This window comes from Antedon bifida, chromosome 4 (assembly GCF_963402885.1).
Source record: "Antedon bifida chromosome 4, ecAntBifi1.1, whole genome shotgun sequence".
NCBI classification, from domain to species: domain Eukaryota; kingdom Metazoa; phylum Echinodermata; class Crinoidea; order Comatulida; family Antedonidae; genus Antedon; species Antedon bifida.
The window spans coordinates 27,331,665-27,356,228 of NC_136229.1; the positions used below are offsets into that span (position 1 = coordinate 27,331,665).

General features: G+C 33.9%; 1 protein-coding gene across 1 annotated transcript in view; it reads left to right on the forward strand.

Annotated features, from left to right (window-relative positions):
• The first annotated feature begins 24 nt into the window (after positions 1-24).
• Positions 25-24,564, forward strand: part of LOC144839304 (dynein heavy chain domain-containing protein 1-like) — a 103,967-nt gene continuing 79,427 nt past the window's right edge. The window contains exons 1-40 of the mRNA XM_078694621.1: positions 25-262; positions 660-926; positions 1,463-1,541; positions 2,773-2,874; positions 3,680-3,817; positions 4,338-4,425; positions 5,124-5,191; positions 5,870-5,983; positions 6,489-6,632; positions 7,144-7,316; positions 7,780-7,938; positions 8,540-8,623; positions 9,035-9,127; positions 9,577-9,657; positions 10,136-10,299; positions 10,674-10,839; positions 11,177-11,301; positions 11,478-11,634; positions 12,068-12,242; positions 13,225-13,443; positions 13,685-13,807; positions 14,642-14,905; positions 15,057-15,254; positions 15,802-15,972; positions 16,287-16,616; positions 17,328-17,462; positions 17,805-17,900; positions 18,133-18,264; positions 18,703-18,934; positions 19,285-19,687; positions 19,841-19,989; positions 20,232-20,369; positions 20,692-20,957; positions 21,289-21,421; positions 21,822-21,934; positions 22,095-22,199; positions 22,354-22,531; positions 23,053-23,243; positions 23,621-23,758; positions 23,935-24,091. Of these exons, the coding sequence (XP_078550747.1) occupies positions 679-926; positions 1,463-1,541; positions 2,773-2,874; positions 3,680-3,817; positions 4,338-4,425; positions 5,124-5,191; positions 5,870-5,983; positions 6,489-6,632; positions 7,144-7,316; positions 7,780-7,938; positions 8,540-8,623; positions 9,035-9,127; positions 9,577-9,657; positions 10,136-10,299; positions 10,674-10,839; positions 11,177-11,301; positions 11,478-11,634; positions 12,068-12,242; positions 13,225-13,443; positions 13,685-13,807; positions 14,642-14,905; positions 15,057-15,254; positions 15,802-15,972; positions 16,287-16,616; positions 17,328-17,462; positions 17,805-17,900; positions 18,133-18,264; positions 18,703-18,934; positions 19,285-19,687; positions 19,841-19,989; positions 20,232-20,369; positions 20,692-20,957; positions 21,289-21,421; positions 21,822-21,934; positions 22,095-22,199; positions 22,354-22,531; positions 23,053-23,243; positions 23,621-23,758; positions 23,935-24,091 (6,229 nt within the window). The 5' untranslated portion in view covers positions 25-262; positions 660-678. The remainder of the gene's footprint in view (positions 263-659; positions 927-1,462; positions 1,542-2,772; positions 2,875-3,679; positions 3,818-4,337; positions 4,426-5,123; positions 5,192-5,869; positions 5,984-6,488; positions 6,633-7,143; positions 7,317-7,779; positions 7,939-8,539; positions 8,624-9,034; positions 9,128-9,576; positions 9,658-10,135; positions 10,300-10,673; positions 10,840-11,176; positions 11,302-11,477; positions 11,635-12,067; positions 12,243-13,224; positions 13,444-13,684; positions 13,808-14,641; positions 14,906-15,056; positions 15,255-15,801; positions 15,973-16,286; positions 16,617-17,327; positions 17,463-17,804; positions 17,901-18,132; positions 18,265-18,702; positions 18,935-19,284; positions 19,688-19,840; positions 19,990-20,231; positions 20,370-20,691; positions 20,958-21,288; positions 21,422-21,821; positions 21,935-22,094; positions 22,200-22,353; positions 22,532-23,052; positions 23,244-23,620; positions 23,759-23,934; positions 24,092-24,564) is intronic.

Sequence of the window (24,564 nt, forward strand, 5' to 3'; positions counted from 1 at the left end):
AATAGAAAAATAGTAATAATGCGCGCGAAGGCGAGAAAAGAGTAACATTTTTTAACATTCCAAAATGCTAATAAAATACACTTGTTTTTAGAACCCTTTTCATTGCTGAAATTAGTCAATAGCCTTCCTTCATCATAACATGACAACAGACAACAAATCACACACACGTCCTACCGTATGTGTTGATAATTACCGGAAATTGGTGGTTAAACTGCAATAAAAACCTTTAAAGCAGATAAAAAATGATGTAGATATGTTACGGGTATGTTGTCTTAAATTGGTAGTAATAATTTAATGATATTCTATTATTTGGCTACTACTGTTAATCATGCAAACCTAGCTAGGCTAGGCCTATGCCGATGGCCTATTTCTATAGGCTAGGGCCAGGCCTCTAGCTAGGTTAGCTAGGCCTAGATAGAGAGGCTGGACCTCTAGCCTAGCTAGACTACCTGAACCGTGTTGTTGCAGGCTAGGCCTAGTAGAGAAAGGCCTCTAAGGTAGGGGCTTATAATTAATAATATATATGAACCGAGACAGAATGATATTTATAGACCCCACTACTAATAATACTCTAGGCCTATACTACTAGTACTAGCTAGGCCTATCTAGGCCTAGGCCTATGTATGTTTTGATACCTTTTTGATCTCGTTTATTTTCAGGGACCTTAAATAGAAAAAAATGACTGCAAAAAGCAATCATGTAAAAGTATTGGTAGTTCCCAGCTTGGAACTACAACATGAAGAAGCAAATCTTGCCTCAACTCCGGAACAGTATGTGATGACTCCTGGAGATAAGGCTCTGGCATGGTGTTTAGAGACACGTCGTCATCTAGACAATTTCACAAACAAACAGCCGTCGGAAAATCTTATCGCAAATCTCACTCAAGAAATCATCAATGTTTTCATCTCCACACTTCAACAAGATAGGTAATTTTCGAAAATAAAGTATCTTGTCTTTGCACACATCATATTTTCTTGTCGCATCTTTTTTAAATACTCACCCAGGAGAACTCTGCGGTCTTCCTCAGCTTCTCTCCTTTCATACCATAACCAACCATCAACTCAATTTTAAAGGAAATGTTTATTTATATGAGCAGCAGCTACCGTTTGAAATAGTCTACCTATCAAGCTAACACAACCACCATATTTAAACAGCTTTTAAAAACTCACCTTTTTACTAACAAATATTTTCACCCACGATAAACCATCTCAATTCAGTTGAGATCCACATATATTGTATGGCCTGTCACTCTCATATTTAATTCTAATGTTTATTGTGTCTAAAAAAATGTATTTACTCTAAATAAAACTACAAAATGGCCTATCCAAAGATTTATTTTGTTGTGTGACAACATACTATACCTTTAAAGCTAAGTTATACCAAAGTGATTAATTTCTTTTTATTCAGTATAAAAATAATGTTAAAAAATGGTAAAAAACTCAAATGAAACCTTTTTTTTTAGCTATTACCAATGGATGTACCTAAAAGAAGTGCTAGGCATCTGCAAGCCATATTCAAAATACTTACAATCAAACCCTCAGGTAAGTGTCAAAATCAACTCCAGCACTGTGGTTGGTGGTTGATGCTTGTACTATATGATGGCCTAGTCATTACACCATGGTTTTACAACCAAAATTACAAGGTTCAGATTCTTTGTAAATAAACTTTTGTGTACAGTATGTTTTATCTATACCAGACTTGAACATGCCACTAAATTGATTACTTTAATCAGTTAAAAATGTATTGTCCTTTGAACCACAAAAAATGAAGGTCAAAATATTCTAAATTAAAATTGGCCATATCAAAGTTATATTAAAGTTATTCACTTTATGTCAAAAATTCGAGCCAAAAACAACAAGTTTACGTAATTATAAGGTAAATTAATTTGATTAAATTTCGTCTGGAAAATCGTCGCGAGCGAAAGTAAACAAAGATTTCAAACCACGAGTATGCATTATCCATGATGCTAATTAGGATTGTTTACAACTCGTCACGGTTGAGAAGGTGTTCTCACACAGATCGTGAGGAAGTTTTATGATTATGCATACAGAGTAGCCAAACAAGCGCGTTGCATTATGAGATATGTTTTGAACAAAAAAACGTCTGTATTTCAGTTAATTGATTTTTTTCGACTAATTTTTGGTGAAAGTTAATAACTATTATGATACTTCAAAATGACCCACTTTTTTTCGAAATCTTTTTAAAAAATTTTTTTGGAATTTAGTCAAAGGGACAATACATCTTTAAACAGTAATCATGTGTGTATTTTATTTTATTTTTTTTTATTCAAAAACATTCCAACAGGAACAATGTTCCCACTTACAGGTGATGTTATATAAAAACATAAAATATATGTATATACTCAAAAGATTTAAAGCACCCACCACCCACAAGTTAACAGGAAACAAAGCAATGTACACAGTGTTTAAACATACTTAAAGAATCGGGAAAACAAATCAACTTTAGGGCAAATAACAACAAAATCATTATAATGGTATTAATGATGTGTATAATCTTGTCTCCGTATTGTTGAAATTTATTTATACGCAATCATGTACAAACACACAACCAACCAAGCTTGTACCTTGTTTAAAAAAAAAAATTAAATCTCATAATCTTGAATGATCATGACATTTTCTGTGAACAATTTGGTAGCCACAATGGACCAGTTATTTGGAGGTTTTAAAGGCCCATGATAGCTTTTCTGACCTTTTCACCTAACTGTAAATAGACACTGGTGAATTACTGTTTTTTACTGTTTTTTCCCTTCAGATTAAGCACTATATAGATAGAATCGGTTTCCATTTAGAAAATCAAAAACATCGGTTTGAAGATTTGGAACTTGAAAGCATAATTGCAAGCATGTTCCCAAAGGTACAGTACTTTAGTTTTCATTAAATGAAGATAATAACTTAACATTCGATTATCACAAGTGTACAGGATCATTTATTACCTAAAGGGTTTTATTAAAGTTGAAAATGTATGTAGTGATTCATTTGTTTCATTTGTTTTTTTAATATCAAAATCCCAAAGTAGACAGGGAAACACAAAAACAATATCAATATACAAAATACAAATTTTATCAATTTTTAATAAAAGGTTACAGTAATACAATGACTGTTTTTGTTGTATTGTTGCTTGTATATAGTTTAATTTTCTTTTAGTTTTTTTTTTCTCTCATTATGTTTTCCTTCTTTTTGTTTTTTTTTTCAAATTGTTGTTTTGTTTTTGGACCGCACCGCATGTTGTGAGTGCCACCGATCCAAAGGTGAATGAGTCAACAAATAAATAAACAGAAACTGATTTTACAGTTTGCTATGCATCGTGATCTCTCACGTGACTCTGATTATGGTCAGGCAACAAATAGATTGAACCTGTATTTTGATTTCATATGCAATCCATCCAACAGCAAGCCCCGACTCCTCAGTACCCATAACGCTGAGGCCTAAGGCCCCTGTTTTAGGAACTCTTAGTGGCCCTCCAATGCTGGAGGCCTCGGGTGTTTTTAGCCATTTTAGACATATTTTAATGCCTTTTTTTCCTCTAGGCATTGCTAAGCTCCGGGGCCCTGGGTTTAGCCAGTGAGCACTCATAGCCATTACGCCACTGATTGTCATACTTCAAGGGAATATCTCGCCATAAAAAACCTTTAAATGTACTCATCTTATTTATTTTTTAGGATAAATTTAAATGTGACATCCGTAACTACCGAACACCAACGCCACCTTCAGTTTCACCTTCAGTAACCCCCGTTCGTAGACGCATTGTTCCTGTGATACTTCCCAATGGCAGGGATCCATATCAGCTTGGTGCAAAGGTGAGACATTTTTTACACAAATTTCTGGTTTCGTTTTTCTTTTGTTATTTTGGTTTGTTTTTCATGTGTTGTACACTTTCCGGAGCTGATCCAGCATTGTGTATTAAAGGAGGAGGCACCTAAGGCATTAACAATAAGCTCTGGTTCTGTAGTGTGTATTTTTTCAAGTTAATTATAAGGGGCCTCTGACTTGTATTTTAGCTTTTAACTTTGTAATGGTTTTATTTTATTAGGATGCACTACCGAATAGATTGTGCCACTGATGCAAAAACATCACTCAAAATAAAGTTATTATTGTATAAGCTACACAGGACTATCAAACTTTATGTGACAAAAAATGTGATGTGCCCATAAATGGACATGATGATGTCATAGCACTACCATATTTGGGCACATCACACCTTTTTTGTCAAACTAGCTTTAATATAGTCTTTTTATTTAGCATTACATATACTATTCATATTTTTGTTTTTGTTTTTTATGTAACTATATTATGAATTTCTTTATTTTCTGTTATTAGAATGTTCATGATCAAATCTCTCCCAGAGGTCTTTGTTTTGGTGATTTGAAAGAAGCGTTACCCAGTGTGGTTGTGGAAACTACACAAAGTAAGTCAGTTGGGAGGGGATAAGAGCCGAGAATGCATAGGACATTGACAAATACTATTCTTTAAATTAAAAACCTCCTTTCTGGTTTGGCTCTTGGGGTTATGCATCAATGTATATTGTCACAACATTTTGACATGTCATATGATTTGACATGTATTATACAAAAATACAAATTTTAAGTACAAAAAGGAGTGGAGTTGTGGCTTGGTGGTTATGATGTTTGGCTACCACTCCAAGGGTCCTGGGTTCAAGTCCCGTCACATGTCAGGATTTTTTCTAAGGACCAAATTACTGCACTCCCAAAGACTTGTAATAAGACTTTGTTTATGTAGAGCATCTTGTGTATATGTTTGTCTTGTGAACCTCTGAGGGTCACTAATGATCAGCAATAGCTGGATAGATCACCCTCATTAAATATGGTTAAAAAAAGAAAAATATGTCTGCCATTTATTGCGTTCAACTGTGTGGCCATTGTTCGATATGTCCACTAATGCTTGGTTCACACTTGGATCCAATGTAAGCGTTTCTCAACCAATTCGATCAATTTCGAAGTGATGGATGTTCTGAACTTTCTCTTGTGAGTGGTCAACTCACTTCCATTGTTTCTACATTGTTTTGTTGTGTCCTAGTGGGACCTTGAAAGATATATATTCACACAAGGAGCGTCAACTGTATAATATCTTGATTTTTGTGTTTAGGAGAGGCAATTTGGAGTGAGGGACTTGGACTAACTGCAGCTGCTCTTAATATTGACTTACCAGAAAAGGTAAGACAATTTGTAAATCTTTTTCAGATTCCAGCTGGTTTTTTAATTTTTAAATTCCTACACATCCAGTAACTCTCCAATTACATGATAGATAAACTTTTTCTGCTTATAAACTGAACTCTCATTTTTTAATTATTTTCTTATTTCATACACATCCAACAGCGATTGATAAACTATTTTATAATTAATTGTGCTTATAAACTAAGTCTCATTTGAGGCCTAGGATTAGAGTTTAAAGAGTAGTGAGTTTACAGCCCTAGCACTAGATCAGGATTGAACCCTGGACCTTGGGATTGGAAGGCAAGCATGTTAACCACCAAGCTTCTGCACAGCTCCATTTCAGTGGAGAAGAAACTTTAATGCTGGGCTAGGTCAGCATTGCACCCTGGACCCTGGGATTAGAAGGCAGCTTCGTTAGGGTGTTCCCTGAATAACTAGTTATAAAAGGATAGGCTACTACAGTCAACGCTCCTGATACTGGACACCCTTGGGGTAGCCTGATATGTCTGGTTTTCCAAAAAGTATGATATTCTAAATGTGTTTTTAATGTTAAAAAAGATTTTGAGACGTTTTTGACTTAAATATCTGGTTTTGGAAAAGTGTTCGGTTTTCAGAGAGTTTGGTATTGGGAGAGTTAACTGTATTTACTAATTGTTTTCATTTATTGCCTCTCTGTAGGTATCCGAGACAACAGTTGAGCATGAAACCAGTGAAGCGTTAAGTGATGACATACAAAGCTTGACAGAGTCAGAATGTCAAGTTGATACTCCTGCTGAAGAACACCCAAAACAAGTATGTTTTCAATTTGCATCTTTTATTATATTGATAACCTGCTAACATTAATCATGACCACTGTGACAATAATAGCGGTAGTGTTTTTTATTTAGTCTTTTATGTTAATACATGTTGTATGTCCCTACTGTATGTGGGCATACCATATACCATACTATCTAAAATGTTTGGTCAGAATTTACAATTTTGAATGTACTACATAAAATTTCTTTTTGAACAACCAAAAATAGTATAAGCGAACTTACAGTACGTTTCGAAACCTATCAGGATTAACAACGCTAGACAATGAAACGCCAGTTGAGAATGAAACCTGATAGGTTTCGAAACGTACTGTAAGTTCGCTTATACTATTTTTGGTTGTTCAAAAAGAAATTTTATGTAATACCTATTCCACAACCAGATGAATTTCTTCCAACATTTGAATGTACTATACACATATACGTATGTTTATATATGTTTTTTTTTCCAATTTTTTATACTTCCATTTTTTAATTTGTTATGATAGGACGCTGTACAAATTACTGGAAAACAAGCTGTTGAGATGTTTGGGAAAGGCCGTCACTTAGGCAAAGCTAATTTTGTTTACCTCAACAAAGCTGAGACTCGTCATTTCAGACCATATGACTTGGTTGTTGTCCCAAAACATAAGGTAAATGTTTCTGAATTAGTTTACACTATCCTGCATTCTAATCTATTTTGTAAGATCTGTACCGAAATATTTCAGTATAGATGAACACCTCTCAAACAATAAATTAAATATTTCTATTGAATTTTTTGAATCTTTATATTCACGGATACCCTGGACTGGTTTCAATGAATGTAGTTTTAAAGCTTCCCAATACAATTCCGGTCATTTTGATAACCCATGTGTATAGATGCATGCAGGTGTAGCTGTAAATTTGTATAATAAACAAACATAAAAACATGTGTACAATTTTAGATACCATTTTGGCCGCCATATTGAATCCAAGATAGCAGATAATTTTCAAGTGTAGTTTTAAAGCTCTCTGGTGCATTAGAGAAAACATTTTTAAAACAAAAAACTTACATAAATAGATTCCTTGACTGAGGTTTTTTAGTTTAAATCATAGAGAAGCATTACTATGTGTAATATTCAGAAAACAAACATTCTATATTTAAAAACAATTATTTATTTTCAGGCTAATCCTGAGGAACACTGGATTATTTCATGCTTTGGAATTATGCATAAGGTGAAAGGAGAACCTGCTGAGAGCATGGAATTGTTTGATTGGCATCGTGAGGCTGTTCTGTGGAGTGCACTTACAAAAATCCCATTCTTTAAATATTTTATTATGCGGAAAGTATTTTTAACGTAAGTAATCAAGATTCTTTTTTCCACAAAAGACTAAAAAATTGTCATGACCTAGCTCCTGTCATTTTGCTGTCTCTAGTTTGAAATGACTAGGTAACCAAAAAAAAAAAAAGGAAGATGATGCAGAAGGACCATTTTTACTGCTCCATTCTCCAACACTTTGAAACTCCCATATGAGTGCTCGGCAGAACAGAATTTGAGCTTGAGTAAAAAAGGGAATCTGTCTAATCCATTCAAAAAAAGAATCATAAAAGATAAAAAATTTACCAAGAGAACCAAAATAAGAAAAAATATTGATTGATGTCCGCTGTTTAATAGTTCTTTAATAATGATTCCACAAGATTCTCATTTTATAATTATATATGCTATTCCAGTTGCTACCAATCACTTTTATGTGAACCATTGTTTGTGGAATAGTATGGTTCACATTGCACTTTACAATTTCTTAATATATCTCTTACAGGTGGAGGGCCAACCGACGTTACAAGGCTTTTTGCAAGACCCATCACCATGTCTCAAACATCTTGTTAAAATGTAATCCTACTTTTGGATCATCTTTACTGCATGTATCGCGACTACTGCAGGAACTTCACACTATAGAATTTCTACCATTCAACAAAAGGTATTACGATTTATTATGATCTATTTTATAAACAATTACGATAAGAGAGGAAACTATTCAAAAGGGCAAACAACTTGCATATAGATTCTTCTATCTAAAACACTTTCTTCGTTTGTGCTCGTGGGGAACCTTCTAATTTCCCAAAGTTATCAATCTATGCTACTGCAGGGACCACAACCAAACAAATTCCTTGCTACATCCAAACACCTCAACAATTAAGGCCCATCTTTACATATCACACAGTTAGGATAGGATAAAGACGCGCCTTTGTTGGATGTCTGTATCAGGTAGCATAAATAATACTTACAGTATTCTTTCATTATGCCCGATATTATCTCTGACATTTTAGCTAAATGTTTTGCTACACTGTCAAACTAGTTTGACAAAAAAAATGTGATGTTCCCAAATATTGTAGTGATATGACATCATCGTGTCCATATATTGGCATATCACATTTTTTTTCATATAAAGTTTGATAGTGTAGACATAACTTAATACAGTACATATCTTTCATCTAATTTCAGATCTGACATCAGTTACGTACAGTTATTGTATAATTATAATTTATTTATATATTTTGCTTATCATTGTTTTTTTCTAGTCGCTGCTACACACTGACTGAATTTGACCAAATTACAAAGAAGAAAAAAATAGCTGGAGAACAGTTACTTGATAAATTCTTTGAGTAAGTTGTGAAATAAAATATTTTATTCTAAGATAATAAAGATATTGACGTTGATAATATGGGTTGTGATAAAATAGAATAAGATGGCCCAGTGGTTTCCTAAGGAATTGACAGGCTTGTGAGAGGGCGGGAGTATGTAGATGTACGTCCGCACTATGTCAATTGTATCCAGCCTATTTTCTAAATAATAAATAAGATAGAATCCCTATTTGGGACCTAAACATGTGTCTCCTTAATAAGAGTTGGTCATTGTTTTTAAACATGTATTCCCCATTTTTCGTTTTGTCAATATATTTGCACCAGCTGATGGCCTACAGTATTTGTAATATTGATGTTGACATCATTTGTTTAGACACAAATCATATGTTTTGCTTATTCATTAATTACCAATTATCACTCTTCTTTCTTCAGATACTGCAAATTGGTTGTAGACACAACTTGTAAAGATACAATTGCCAAGTTAACTTTTTGCGAAGCACAAACAAAAAATGAAAAATTAATTTTGTAAGTAAAAACAATTTGTGTACAAGAATTGTTTTTTGTTTAACCATGTTTCATGATGGTAGCCCATTCATCAAAGCTGATCATTGAGGCCCTCGATAATACAATACATGTACAGTACAAAAACATATTTCATAAAAATTCAATTATTATTAACTGTTTTATATAAAGATATATAAAAGCAATAACATTTCAAAATGATTGCGATTACCAAAACACCATGTGTTCTAACATGTTCAGTTGATTTTAAAATAATTGTTTATTCGGGTTTTTACACCGTAGTATATTGAAACATAGTTTGTATTTATTTCTGTGAGTGAATGTTTGTACTAAGAGCCAAAAACGATTGCAAAACCTTTCATGCATAAGCTTGATTGAGAATCAAAAGAATTAGTAAAAATGACTTTACGTATTGAATTTGAGAATTTTATTCATTCTATTTCTTGTTTCAGCTCAAAAGATTCCTTGCATGTTCAACGAATGAAGAAAGAACAGAGAGAGAAAAACCTCAGAGATGCCCAGGATGAAGCAAAGTAAGCAAAACAAAATATAATACTCTATCAGTATATGTTTTCTTGTGAAGAGGATTGCCACATTTAAGAAGGATAGTGAATGATTTTGCTTATGGTTATCCTTGGAAATTTATATAAATAAAACAAACACATCTTGCTTCTTTCGTCTCATTCAACGTTAACAAGTAAGCTAGGCTTGATTTTGTTCATGATTGCGGTTTGTTGCCTACTGAACAATCATTCTTCAAGCTAGACACATTTCTGCATTTCCTGAATGTCTAGGAATTTTTGTTACTTTCAAAATGTTAGAGCTACATAAGCACTGTGAAAGTGTTTTATGATTTTAAAAAATAATAATGAAAATAATACTGTATAATGATAGTTGTATGTATATCATAAATAATAATAATATTCATGTATTTAGGTATAGAGCGTGGCACATTGCCCACAAATCTGATGTAGTATTGGTCCTTTAATCAACTGTTTTTATTTGAAACAGATATCTAGGTAACTTTGTGAAGCTGGTTGATCAAATGCTCCTAGCCCACCTGCTGGCACTCGCAAGAGCTAACATTTGTACCTTTGTGAACCATACAATGGTGGAGGGACGAGCAGACAATAGAACGGCTCTATTTTCTGCCAAGCTTGTGTTTAATGAATCAAGTGAGTTTGGTAAACTTTTTGTATTTTGTTTGTAATTATTCAGTTAACTTATACTTTGACCACTTCTCATAAGTAATCACCACTGAGTTCCCAGAATACTTTACCACTATGATAATTGCGTCATGAATGTAATACCTGACATATCAAGGGTTTGGAATAATTGTGTTTTAACACTTTCCATTGATATTTGATGTGTGAAATAATATGAAATTTGACTTGATAAACTATTAATTTGTAATGAATTATGATTCACTTGAAGGTGGCTTCTTATGGTCTATTTCTAGTGGCAGGCTTATAACCAGGTACTTGTGGGTGCTAAAGCCTTATTAATATTTGATGTATATTTATTTATTCTATTGATTTCATAACATTAGGTGGCTTGAGTTTGTTCCCAAGTAAAGACAAATTCTCAGAGATTGTAACCAGTAGCTTACAAGGTGTAGCGCAAGTGATGTGGGAGAAAGCGACATCAATGGATGACAAGGCATTGGCCAGTGAAGAGGAAACAACATCAGCCATGTCAAACCACAGCACACAACCGTGAGTTTATTATGCAATAACATTCCTATCTATAACCACTGTTCATAATAGTGGATTAGATATTAAACTTTCTATAACATGCTTCTTGCCATAGGATCATATCCTTGGCAACCATGTATAAAAGAACTGACAGGGATAGTAATTCTGAATGATGCATGCTTAAAGGCAAGTAAAAATGGTTTACAATCGTTATCTGAGAAGATTTGTTCTACCACCAAAACCATCAATAGCTGTATGCATTCCTTTGATGCCGCTATTGATTAAGCAGCCTGTCCTATTCTTAGTCTATACTCAGAAATGCAGTTAAATACAATTTTGATTTTTGGCAACATTATAGAGCTGATTGTGCGAGTGTTGCTAGTCCAGTGATTCCTGTTATTCAACAAACAAAAAATGAAACATCATCATCAGAAAATGATGGCGTGAGTACACACCTGACGGAACCAACCATGTCTACTAGAGGTAAGGTTCAATATTCTTTGTGATTATGCAGATTACTCCTATCTAAGTGAATACAATTTAAGGGAAATTCTTAATATTTAAGGGAAATATTTCTTTAATTAATTAAGTGTTATTAGTGAATATGGCCACTGGTTTTCAATGATCAAATTATGTACTGTATATTTTTATTTTTGTAGAGGATCCAACAAAAGAATCTGATATCATGGGAGTGTTGACCCCTGACCTAGTTCCAAGAATGAATCTTTGTACCAGTATTGCTGTAGAAGGACATGGATTCATTGGCCAATATAACGCCCTCAACAAGGTCAATCTTCAGGAAAAGCTATCTCAAGAGTAAGTTTTAAAGTGTTTCTTTCTGAATCATTATCATCATCATCATCATCAGTATGTCTGTTACTGTAGAATGTATCATCATACTCTATTTCTAGAAATGCACCCCTCAAATAATAGGTATGCGAAAGATGATGAAAAAATACATTATTTCCTATCAAGAAATGTCAAAATTATTGTATTGCAGTTACTACATTTTGTTTACTTGTAAACCTAATTATGCAAGATTTGTTTGATAATCAATATACACCACTGTTTATTACATTGTCTGCCTCATAAACTTCTACATTGAAACTGAAAATCATACTGTACATTATTGCAGTATGAAAATGTAGTTTACTGCAGTAACTGCAGTAAGAATAGTTTTCACATGATCCTTAAAAGGTGCACAGAGTCTAGAAAACACATTTATTAGATTATTTTTCCTTTATTAAAGTGTTGAAATGCAAGTTTCCTACAAGATGTATTTCAAGTTACTCAACGATGCTATCCAAGACATCGATACATTCTGTTCGGAACATTCATGGCTGACAGAGATACACAAATTTACAGAATCATGGAGTGAAGATTCAGCCAAGGCGTGGCACAAGGCACAAGCCTACACAATAGAGGTATGATTTTTTATTTTTAATGGTAAAAAAGAATTTTGGGCCCAAAGAATATTCTGTCTATCAACAAGATGATCTTCTACAACTCTACATCGGCCATGGAAACCATGCTTCAGTTTGCATTGTTGAGAATTTGAAAGTATTTGTTACTCCAGCATATATTCTTTGTACACTTGAAGAGAGACAAAAATAGTGCTCATTCAAATTTTAATGCCTAAAAACATCATTACACCACATACTTTTTAATCAACCAAAAATTCCAAATCTGTTTTGTGTGTATTTGTGTGAAAGATCAGATAGAAGCATTGTAATTGTACACTGTTGTCCCTGTTGTTTGTTTTTATTGGCCGTTTTAATAATATAATAATGTTTTAAATAACATCTAAACAAAAGGTTTATTTAGTTAAAAAGCTGTTAAAGCTGTGAACATAAACTTTCAATGGTTGAATATGGCCTTTCATAATATATAATGCGTTCATTTGTATCCATTTTGTGGCTTTCTTTACAGCATGGGTTTACCATCAGCTATGATGATGCAAGGGTAAAATCATTAGAAATCTAGAAATGAGTGCTTTTGATAGAATAAATAGATTTACTGTACAATAGTTCACTAAAACTAGGACCACAGAAATATGTGGAAAGTTTACTATGTATAGATGGTGATTACTTCAATTCTGTCATTTATCTAGATGATTGCTTTTATAGATCTAGATCTACAGTAGTTTCTAAAACTAGGACCACTTAAATATTTGGAGTATGGTATTTACCTATGTGTTCTTTTTACCTACAGTACTTCTACGTTATTTGTTGTTACAATGTAGATGATTGTTGTTTCTAGATCTACAATAGTTTTTCTATGTAGAGTTATTATCTTTTACCATAATTTTTCCTTTATTCATTTTGAATCATTTTTCTATTATTATTTTTCCTACTACTACATTTATTTTGATGTAGAATAAAAAACAAATTAATTTTTTTCCTGCAGACCCAGTTAAGCCAGATTCGTAAATGGGTTGAACGTGTTAAGAATGTAGACAGGTTCTTCACGAGTAATAACCAGCTATTTTACGTCGACTGTGGTGTTATACAGGAGACGTTGGTGCCTGCCCTCAATGGTGCTTTCCGAGATTTACTTGATTTTACGGCTCAGGAGGCCAAACACTTTTCTACAGCTTTTATAAGTGAGGTGCAAGATGTTGTTCAGGCAAGTGAAGCAATTCATATCATATTACAACATGTATGACATGGAAATAAGAACCCCTCCAATGGTGGGACTAAAAAACTAATACTCACCTAAACACTTTCATATAGGACAATCTATTGTACATATAGACTTGAATAGCTAGGTTCACATTCAGAATTTTATATTTGATCTTCTATGTGAACCTGCAGAAACTAATAAAATGATCACGTTTTTTTAATTGATTTTTCCAACTTTCAAATAGGGAATGAAATGCAAAGAAACAACAACAGAGGGTTTTGCGGAGTATGCTCAGCGATACAGTGTCTACAAACTAAAAATGGCGGCGCTACAGACAGACGTTGAATACATCAAGTCTTTATTTGAGGTAATAATAGTTTTAAAATTATGCACTTTAAAGAACCTAGTCTTTTGAGACAATTAGGGGTAACCTTGGTGTACATAAGTTCATATACTGTACAGCTTGGAGACGGTTGAGCTCCAACATGTTTTTGTCCAAGCAGGCTACACATTGCGAAGCGACCCTACAACCACCCCTGATAACATGACTAATAGTTATCCCAGATGGCCGGAAATGGTACTCTCGCGTGTAACATTCATGTTCAGTGACACCTCTAGTTTGTCAACAACAAAACCTATATAAACATACGCGATAAGAAAATGTTTTTGCGTTCAATACGAACGTCAGGGAGAAGTCCCCGATGAAATAAAACTAGTTTTTCCGGCCGGAAAGGACACTTCATAGCACGCTAGCAAACAGCACGATCGTAGCCTAGCCTACTTTTTCTGCCTCTAAACATACTCGATAAAAATTATTTTTTGCATTCAATACAAACGTCGGGGAGAAGTCCCCGATGAAATAAAACTAGGCCTACTCATCAGTAAGACACCTCTAGTTGGCCGGAAATATAAAATCATAGCGCGCTAGCAAACAGCAAAACGATCATAGTCTTCTTGAATGTATTATACGATCAAAGCAGCTAGCAATGAATTGCGCCTAGCAAATCAATCGCGCCTTTGTTATTTGGTGATTTGCGTACGTTACCGATGAAAAAGTAAATCCCACCGATCCATAGAGAGTCGATTAATTCGGTACCGTGACGCTTCAAAGGCCTGGGGAGAACACTGGTTATCCTCTATCTGTCATATTACCTATTTCAAGATTCTGTTCTCCCTATCACCAACGCTTTTATTTCCACAGGTCATTAGACTTAGCTATCGATCCTTAACCCCAGAAGAGGAAAAGTTTGAAGAACGAGTATGGCACAACTGGGAAGCCTTCTTGCTGCATTTGCAAGAGGCAGCCGAGTTTGTCAACACGCAGCTTCCTCTAAAGCAAATTCAACTGCAGGAACACTTTCAGAAGCTGCAGCAGGAAGTGGAGAGAATCCTGAAAGCTTCAACTTCTGGTGTTTTTCTGGATCCATCTCAAAACCCAACCAAGGTTCTTGGTGTAGGTCAAAAGGTATGTAAAATGTTCACATTTTCACAAAAAATGGCCAGTCAAAGTCTTCTAATACCCAATTGAAGGGCCTGTACAACAACACTGATTTTGAGCTTTGATTTTGTTGGAGTTGACAATCTAGATATGACTATGGTTTAATTATTATTTGTAGCTTCTTGATGAATTCAAAGTAGTCCAACAAGATATGCTGAAATGCAGCAAGCACAAAGAGATGATCACAGGACAAGCATTTGATACGTCGCGCTTGGATTACGCAATGCAGCGAATCGTAACAAGGCTGGAATTATGGAAGTATGTTGAAGTATCTACCTATGCTATACAAGAATGGATGAGGCAATTGTTCCGAAAGGTATTTTTTTGTGATTGAGTCATAAATTTGTTGGGGTCTATTATTGCCTGCTCGTTAACACTAAATATTATGGAGACATTCAAGATTATCCAAAATTGACGCAATTAATCAATAATCTTAAGTTGCTATTTACAAATTTATGCATTTTAATCATGTGTAATTATTTACAGTTAAGCTCTGTGTACACTATCAAACTAGTTTGACAAAAAAGGTGTGATGTGACCAAATATGGTAATGATATGACCAACTATAGGCACATCACATTTTTTGTCACATAAAATTTGATAGTGTAGACAGCTTTATGAAGCACAGTTTCATTTGAACTATTGAGAAAATAGTTCAATGTCCAAAGGATAATGCCACTAGAACATCATACCAAAGAATATAATCAAAATCATAAGCTTGAATTCTTGCAAATCTACCATTTTTCTTGCTCTCAAACAATATCATTATTTTCTTCTTTTAAGCAGTTTACCATCATATTCTAATGCACTTTTCTGAAACAATTTGTGCCCCAAGGTTTATCACAGTCAAAATATCTTTACAGATGAGTGTTCAAAAGGCTATTGATAAAGTAGAGCTATGGCACACTGCAGCAAAACGGTTCAAAGAAGATTTACCAAGTGACGATGCAGTTCTTGTACATTGGTTCAAGCTGCTTAGTGACTTTAAGAAAGATCTTCCACTGCTTCTGAAACTCTCAAGTGATTCTCTTAAGGTTAGTTCAACAGTGTTAAAGTTCAAGTTCAACTTATTTTAATTCTAAAACATCTTTAATTATTTCCCCATGATAAAACATACAGTATCCCATTTTTAAACAAATAGGAACTATCACTATTTGTTTTTTTTAACCTGACATTTGTTTATATGGTTTGTTTTTACATTTTTGCATATGATTTCTAGTTAGTTTGATTGCGACCATAAATGAATTAATGTTGCATTGTGAAGATGAACAAATCAAGTTGGAAATATTTCATCATTGATTTAATTTGTTTGTCTATTATTTCATAACCAATAATGTTTTGTATTCAGCCAAGGCACTGGAAAGCTCTGTTTGTAAGCCTAGGCCAGACATACATTCCAGGGCAGCAGTTTACAGTTGCAGAACTACTGTCTTTTAACTTAAGCGAGCACAGCCTCCAGGTGAATACAATATGTAACGGTGCTCTTGCTGAATTCACCCTGGAAACAAAGCTGAAACAGATCCGCAAAGTGTGGGATGAGAAGGAGTTCAAGCTTGCTAAACATATCCCAGAGCAGATGTACAGCAGCCAACAGAACAAAGGCTCATCGTCGATATTAAAGACAGAAGTGGACATGTATACATTGATTGCCATTGAGGAATTAAAGTATCTTCTTGAGGTATATCAACTCGTGCTATTTGTTCCAGCATTCTTCAAAAAACATATTCATTCATTCATTCATTAGTGGAAATCATCATTTCCTTTTATTGTCATTTGCATATACAGTAAAACAAAATATATACATAGAAATTGTGTTTGCTCTGAGACACAAAATACAGATATAAATAACAAAAAACACAATTACTGCTGTTGCGAAACCTATTACTACGAGAAGTGATGGACTGGTATCGTCTACCGCTACGTAACATCTCAAATACATCTAGCAATATACAATGCGCACATTTATCTTAAAAGCAAAAGTAGAAATTTAAAGTTTGAAATGAAGATATTATATAATATCATAAACAGTGTGGAAAACAATTTCTGGCACTTCTAAATATACTTCCCACAATGCAATGCTGAAAGTGGATACTATTAGAACCATGGAGGGAAAAAATATTTTGTATATAATAGGGCTGAACGTTCCACATGCTATACAATACAATGTGATCCATATAGTACCACATGCGTAGTTAGAGCGCCAATGCATTCAGATATATTTTGGAGTGAGGTTGAGGGGTTTTATTTTGAAAGGAATACCATAAATGTTAGCATCATAAGCGTTTGTGGTAAGCCTACTATGCATAGTGTTGTAGTGCACATGGTGTTTAGTGCGTGAGTGTGTACCACATCCTGTGTGTTGCAAAACTTATTTATGTTTCTTTTACAGGACAGTAGAGTGACTATTCAGTCTATGCTAGTGTCTCCTCACTTGTCTGGATTGAAAACAGAAGCTGAGATTTGGAGCCATAATCTGCAACAAGTTGATGAACTTCTTGACCTGTGGACCCTAACTCAGCACAAAGTAAGATTTGTATAGCTTTCTGCAGATTGAAGAAACTTACAATCTTGTTTTTTTTTTATATGCATCAGGAGTTGAAATAGTCATGGTACTAGGTCATGATTGAACCCCGGAACTTGGGATTGGAAGGCAAGCACATTAACCTTTCAAGCTACAGCTCCACTACTGTTTAGTATCGGATCTGTTGATGAACACTGTTTTTCTAGTTGAATAGATTGTTCACAATTTAATTGCAGACGGTGGAACATTGGTTTCATTTTTTTCTTCAATTGTTCTGAAGCTAACCAATTACTCAATAGCTATTTTTCCTCTAAAAATGTACTAAACTATTTAAATTTATTTCAGTGGTTATACTTAAGCAATCTGTTTAGCTCTGAGAAATTCTGCAGCCGTCTACATAAACAAGCAGTTAAATTCAACAGTGTCAATGTTAGATATGAGGTAAATGTACAGTCCGCAATAATTACGGTCTGGCTGATCGTTTTAGGCCATAATTCAATCAATCAGATAAGGTCTTCAAACCATCATTCCAGTGTACATCATTCACCCATGTTAGAAGAGTAGCACATGTATATGCCTACGAAATACATGACCCTGGAGAAAAATGATATATAAACATTTATTTGATATGTTAAATATATATTTAAACCATTTATATATTAATATTTCTTAGGAAGTAATGAAGAGTGTTGTTGGTGATCCCAAAGTTCTTTCAATTCTAAACAAACGCATCGGGCAAAAAAATAGACGACTTCTACAAGGAGATGTTTTGAGGGAACGATTTGAGAGTATGATTCAAGATCAGGTTGGTATAATAATATAAAAGCAAAATCATTGTATTGACTTAAAACAAGTTCTCTTAAGATCACCAAAGTTAAGCAATGTTGGGCACATCTAGGAAAATCAGGTTTTTCATAGATCTTTAGGAAAGTGATAGGGTGAAATGGTAAGGGATCAGACTAGCATGTGAGGTGAGGCATGGGTTCAAGTCTGTCTGTGCCATATTATTTGTATCTTTAGCAAAATGATTTGCTCTTACTGCTTCTTCTTTCGGATGGGATGTAAAGCCGTCCATGTTAAAAGAACTATTTGAAAAATGTAGGGGATCATTACTCGGTGTGCTTGTCATGGTAAGAGCTGCACTACTGGCTGTCGTGTTTCTATTTCAACATGAGGACGATTATAATTACATGTACATAAATCTGACCCCTGTCATTTAAGTGAAAAGTTTTTTACTTTGTAGGATGACATTATAAAAGATCTACATGAGCATCTTAATCAAATACGTGACAGGTTTCCAAGACTGTATTTCATGAGTGATGATGACCTTATAGTGTTACTGACTATAACGCGGGACAAGCGAGCATGGGTTCCGTACGTGAAGAAGCTGTTTCCAAGCATCACTGCACTTACGTTTGACATACCAAATAGTGCAGCAGCTACCATAAAAACTATGCTGGATATGCACCTACACTGTAAGTAATTATTTATGCTTTTTAAATTTTGTTTGAACATTAATAATAATAGTATTACAAAATCGATGTTGCCAGGACTGCAATGTCTAATACTATCTAATGACAGGTTCGAAATATCTGGTTTTTCCAGATCTTACGATAACTTTGGTTTTGGGGAGAGAGTTGTAGATATGTTTTGATTTGCTAGGTTTTTGCTGTGGTGCCATTTTTATTTTCTGTATTTTGTAATACTTTGTCAGTTGTGTAATGGGCCCTCTGGAAGTATACCCAGTATAAAGAAGAATAATAACAACTTTGACTTTACCTAATTACTGGCAACAATATGGTGATGTCCCTTTGTTTCTGTACAGCTCATAAACTGGAAGTTATAGGTATCAAAGGCCATCATGGAGAAAGTACACCTCTAATATCAGCTGTTGAATCAACCAATGATATCGCAGATTGGTTTAGGTGCCTGGAACAGAATCTCAAGAGCAGTATGGGGAACTTTCTTCAGATGTGCATGGAAGCCAGATTGTCAAAAGATGGCATCGCTCCGGAGAAGATCCTTGAGGAATTGTCTGTTCTTGAGGAAACTAAAGAGAGCAAGAGTAAAGAGGAGTCGCAACTTAAGAATGCTGTCAAGAGAAGCTATCAACATTGGCTACTGCGCTTCCCGGCTCAAAGTGTCCTGGTGGCGGAGGCGATCAATTGGGAGAGAAATGTTGGACAAACTTTGGAAAAAGAGGATAAAGGATGCTTACTCAAGATAAAGTATGTTACTTGATGTCATTATCATCATAACCATTAGCTTTGCCATCATCATCATTTTAATCATGGCTGTGAGTGCAAGTACAGTATGCGCTCTTGATGTTCAGTCATTATATTATTATACTCTAAACTTTTTATCTGTTTGATTTTAACTAGGGAAAGTTTGGATAGTAGAATACAACAATATATGACTATCCTAAATGAAAACTCAGCTGGAAATTTAAGTTTTGGTCCCAGAAGTCGTTTACAGTTGTTGCTGAAAAACTTGATTGCCTTAACTATTCATCAACGGCGCATAACTGAAGGTAATAATTCTTTTCAGTTCTGAGTTATTTTTGTTTGTTGAAATGTTTTAAATGTTTTAAATGTTTTGAGAGATGATACCATTGTCACTGCTAGTCATCCATTTAAATGAATGGAGATCTTTCTTCATCTAAACTATGATGAGAGATTTACAGTCTTCTTTCATTTCCAATTTTCATTCAAATAAATCATGAATTATAAAATAATATTTAAAAAAATGTATAATGTATGTGTTATTTTTCAGGTCTTTTGTCACTACCATCGATTTCAAAACGGTGCTTTGAGTGGGAGAGTGTTTTGAAACATCAAATGATCTGGCAACAGGTCTTATGTGCTAAGCCATCTCGAAAGCTGACCAATTCTAACTTTCCTTCTTTAATTGGTAAGTTATACAGCTTTATTTTTCCATTTGAAAAAACACAAAAGCACATGGATATTTTTGCATGATGTGTTTATTGTATCAGTTTTGTCCTTGACAAAATGTGATATGCTAATAAGAGTTTAATTATCATAAACATTAAAGTAAAATTTAAAACACAATTTTGAGAGATCATTGTCCAAAGTTGTGATTCAATTGGTTTGGGTATTTATTTCTTCCAGTATTTTCCAGAACATTTAAAAGTCTATTTGTGTTTGCCATTTCGAATTTTAATTGAACAAATAAAGATGTTTATTGCATAAACTTTTTATAAATTTTTATTAAGATTCCAAAAGTGAGCCCACATTTGGTGTAAGATCTTCCATCAAAGTAACCTCCAGCTATGTGTTTGGTGAGTGCACAGTACAGCAGATGGGTAATGTGTTTAACTACGACCATGAGTACATAGGCCCAAGTTTACGAGCAGTATGCACACCGCTTACAGACAGGTGCCAACTTGGATTAACAATGGCTATCAATAGGTTTCAATGTGGCTCTGTGATTGGACAAACTGCTACAGGGAAAACTGAATTGATTCATGATCTTGCACAGGTATTCTTTACCTCATTTATTTTCACTTAAGTTACATTATTTTGGCTAGATATAAACTAGTTAAATTTTACCTATTGGTTAAGTCAATCTGTGCCAGTAGTTAGGTTTTATTAAACTCTGTCTACACTATTAAACTTTATCCAAAAAGCATCACATAAAATGTGATGGAACAATATCATCAAAATACATCAAACTCCATCAAATAATGTGATGCACTTTGATGAAACGTAATTATCAAATCTCCCTCAATAGACTCACTGCAGCATTAGTATCATATGTGATCATTCATAAGATGATTAGTTGCATATTGTTCTCCTGTTTTTCTTTTTAGTCAATGGGTCGCCATGTTTTTAGTTTTACAAGTTGTCATGCAAACAGCATGCAGCATATTATACAGGTGCTAAAAGGTGCCGTCAAGTCTGGATCATGGTTTCTGTTTGAAGATGTTGACTATGTTCCTCAAGGTGAGTTTTAAATGTGTCCTCAATTTAACATTGAAACCGAAGGAAGTCCGGATTTTTTTACCTTACATGACTACCACAGAATAGTATCATTCCAATAATTTGCATAGATCAAACTCTTTGTATCTGAAGGATGAGGCAATAAACTATACATTTGACAAACAAAGGCAGGCAAGACGAAGTCTCAGACTCACAGCTTTCCACACTTTATTCTGATTACTTTACTTTTCATTACATATTTTAGAAATAGTATTCAACTGTAAATTGAATTGAAGCACTTGTGTTATACAGAAAGATATGCCTATCTGTACTGTTGTTAACATGCAATAACCCCAGATAGAAACAAGCAATCAGAAGTACATTATTATTTAATATATTCTTTTATTTTCTAAATGAAATGCAGGTTTTCTGTCTGTACTTGCCCAGCAGCTGAATTTTGTTCTAAACGCGTACAGGGCTTTAAGCAACACAAAGTGTAGTCAGTATGTCCTACGGGGAACATCTAAGTTTGATAAGGTAATAATGAATTGAAACTGTTAACGTCCAAAAGTCGACCAGCGTTTTTTGTAAGAAATATTTCTTGTCTAAAGTGGAAGGAATAAAAGCATATTTTTATAATAAAGAATGTAGTTTTATCAGAATTTTCTCCTAATATAATAATTTTCTCCTGCTTTAGTCCAAGCTTGTGAGAAGAAACTCTCTCACTTCTCTGCATTCCAGCTCACAATTACCAGATTCTGAATTTTGCAAAATCTACACAACTAGCTCAACTATAATTAAGGTAAGCTGTTACGTTAAGGTGGGACTGTAATGCATTTTATGCGTACATTGTTTACATGTTTACATTCTTTTCATGTTTACATTCTTTTCATGTTTACATGTAAAACTCATGTTCACCAACTGAGAATTGCATACTTCTTTTTATACTTCAATAGAAAACTGGAAAAAAGGTAAAATTTAAAGATACAGTATCTGAAAGCAACTTGGCTGAGAATATGCCTCATCTGCGACAGAGGCGACATTCTATTAGCAAGACATCGCTGATTGATGCTGAGCTCCACTATGAGAATGCTTCAAATGCCATACCTCTGTTTGAAGATAATTATAATAATGGTAAAGTATTAAGATCAGTTACTACTGACCTATTGTATCTGTAGACTAATTTACTTGTCATCCATTTTTGTTTTATTATGTTATGTTTTGTATAATTGTAAGTATTATTATTACTACAATGTATTAGTTTTTAATGTGGTCCTAGAATGACAAAGAGTTTTTTTTTATTTTAGAATTTGAAAAAAAAGATCTAAAAAATGGCTCTATCATGAATGTGAGGCTCCAGACTAAAATTGTTGTATTTAAAAAAAATTTGAAAGCATAGTATTAATTAAATATATTAAATCTCTGTTTAGTGTTATAATTTACTCTAATTAAACTGACTGAATGGTTGTATAAATGAACTTGCAACTTACAAAAGAATGTTCAACAGACAACATATAATAGCCCTCCATTTCTGTATCCTGCAAGCTCAAGACCACTATTTTATGATAAACTTGGGTTATAGAAGAAACACCACATTACATTTCTTTATTTTTAGAATGTCCTTAATTTATACAATTAAATCATTGTTTTAATAGCAGCTGGCAATGATGATGAGTCTAGCTCAGTCAAAGGTTTTAAACAACTGCAGAAATGGAAATACAAACCAATTTATCTTGGAAATCTGACCCTTGGAGGTCAGTTAGTTAAAGCCAATGCCAATTTCGGTTGCTTTATGACGGTTAATACCTCACGACACACAGAAGCAGATATACCGCAGAACTTAAGGGTAAGTAGTAAGCTAATGCCCTTGAATACATCATAGATAGTTGGGTAGACGGGTTAATAAACCATGTCAAACAAGATCTTTGTCAAGCCAAGTCCCCCACCATACCATGGGAATTTCAGGTGGGATATAAAATGTATATTTGAATGTGAAACTAATCATTTGAATCCTGTATTGACAGCGTGTGTTTTTATGTTTTCTTTGTTTTTTTAATTCTAAAACTAATGATTACGGTTACGTACATGATTTGTAATATTTGTTTGAAAAAGATTTAAGATTAAAGAGTTTTCAGTAATATGACATCGAAGGGACAAGGGGTCTCGGTTCTAAGTCCTAATCTTCAAGATAAATTATAAATTGTTTCTACTATCTTTTGTTAGGTACTGATGCGTCCAGTTTCTATAATAAAACCAGACATTGGTGTTATTCTTGAAGGGATGCTAATTTGCAATGGTTTTAAAGAAGCAAAAACATTGGCAGACAAAATAACAACATTGGTAGATTGTCTTGAAATCCAGGTATACATTAGTTTACAAACTGTACTTATTACGAAAATATTGATAAAGACAATCGGTTGCACAATATCAGCGGACACCATAACAACCCATTTGTAGACTTTTCACCTTCAACAATAATGCAAATTTTAACGATGCAAATTTCAGTTATTATAATCCAATATATATATTTTATGTAGCTCCCTCACAGGCCAGAATATCACATCAACTTGGGAACTCTAAAAACGGCTTTAAGGCTAGCTGCTACCAGTCAACATGAGAGAGGAAATGTACAGTTACCAGCTACAAACAGCTTTGCAGGGACAAAAGGACTGCCTAATAGATCATCTTTTTCAGGTAAAGATATGTAGTATGGGTAAAATTTGTGATAGATGTAATTGACTTTGAGGAGGGAAATAATAAATCAAATAAAAGATTACTTTGAGCTTATGTAGTATGTAGATCGGGTTTGTTACAGATGTAATTGTCTTGAGGAGAGATAAATTAAATCAGAGATTAATTTAAACTTATATAGTTGAGTTTAGATTCCAGTGTGATCTCATAAACTGAATCAGAATGGTAGCCCTTCTTTTAAAAAAGTGTGAAGTCTGTGAGACTGTGTGAATTAGTTCCCAAAAATGTTTATATTAAAAATAGTTGCCATTTGTTGATGTGATGGAGGTGATGTAAAGTGGATTGTAGTTTATTTTTTTTAAATTACATTGTTATTAACATTTTAGCACATTGCATGTATTTTGCTATTTGAGGTACATTCACACAATAAATATGAAAGTTTGCTGCCTCTAAAGTCATCCTTAAAGTCTTTAAAG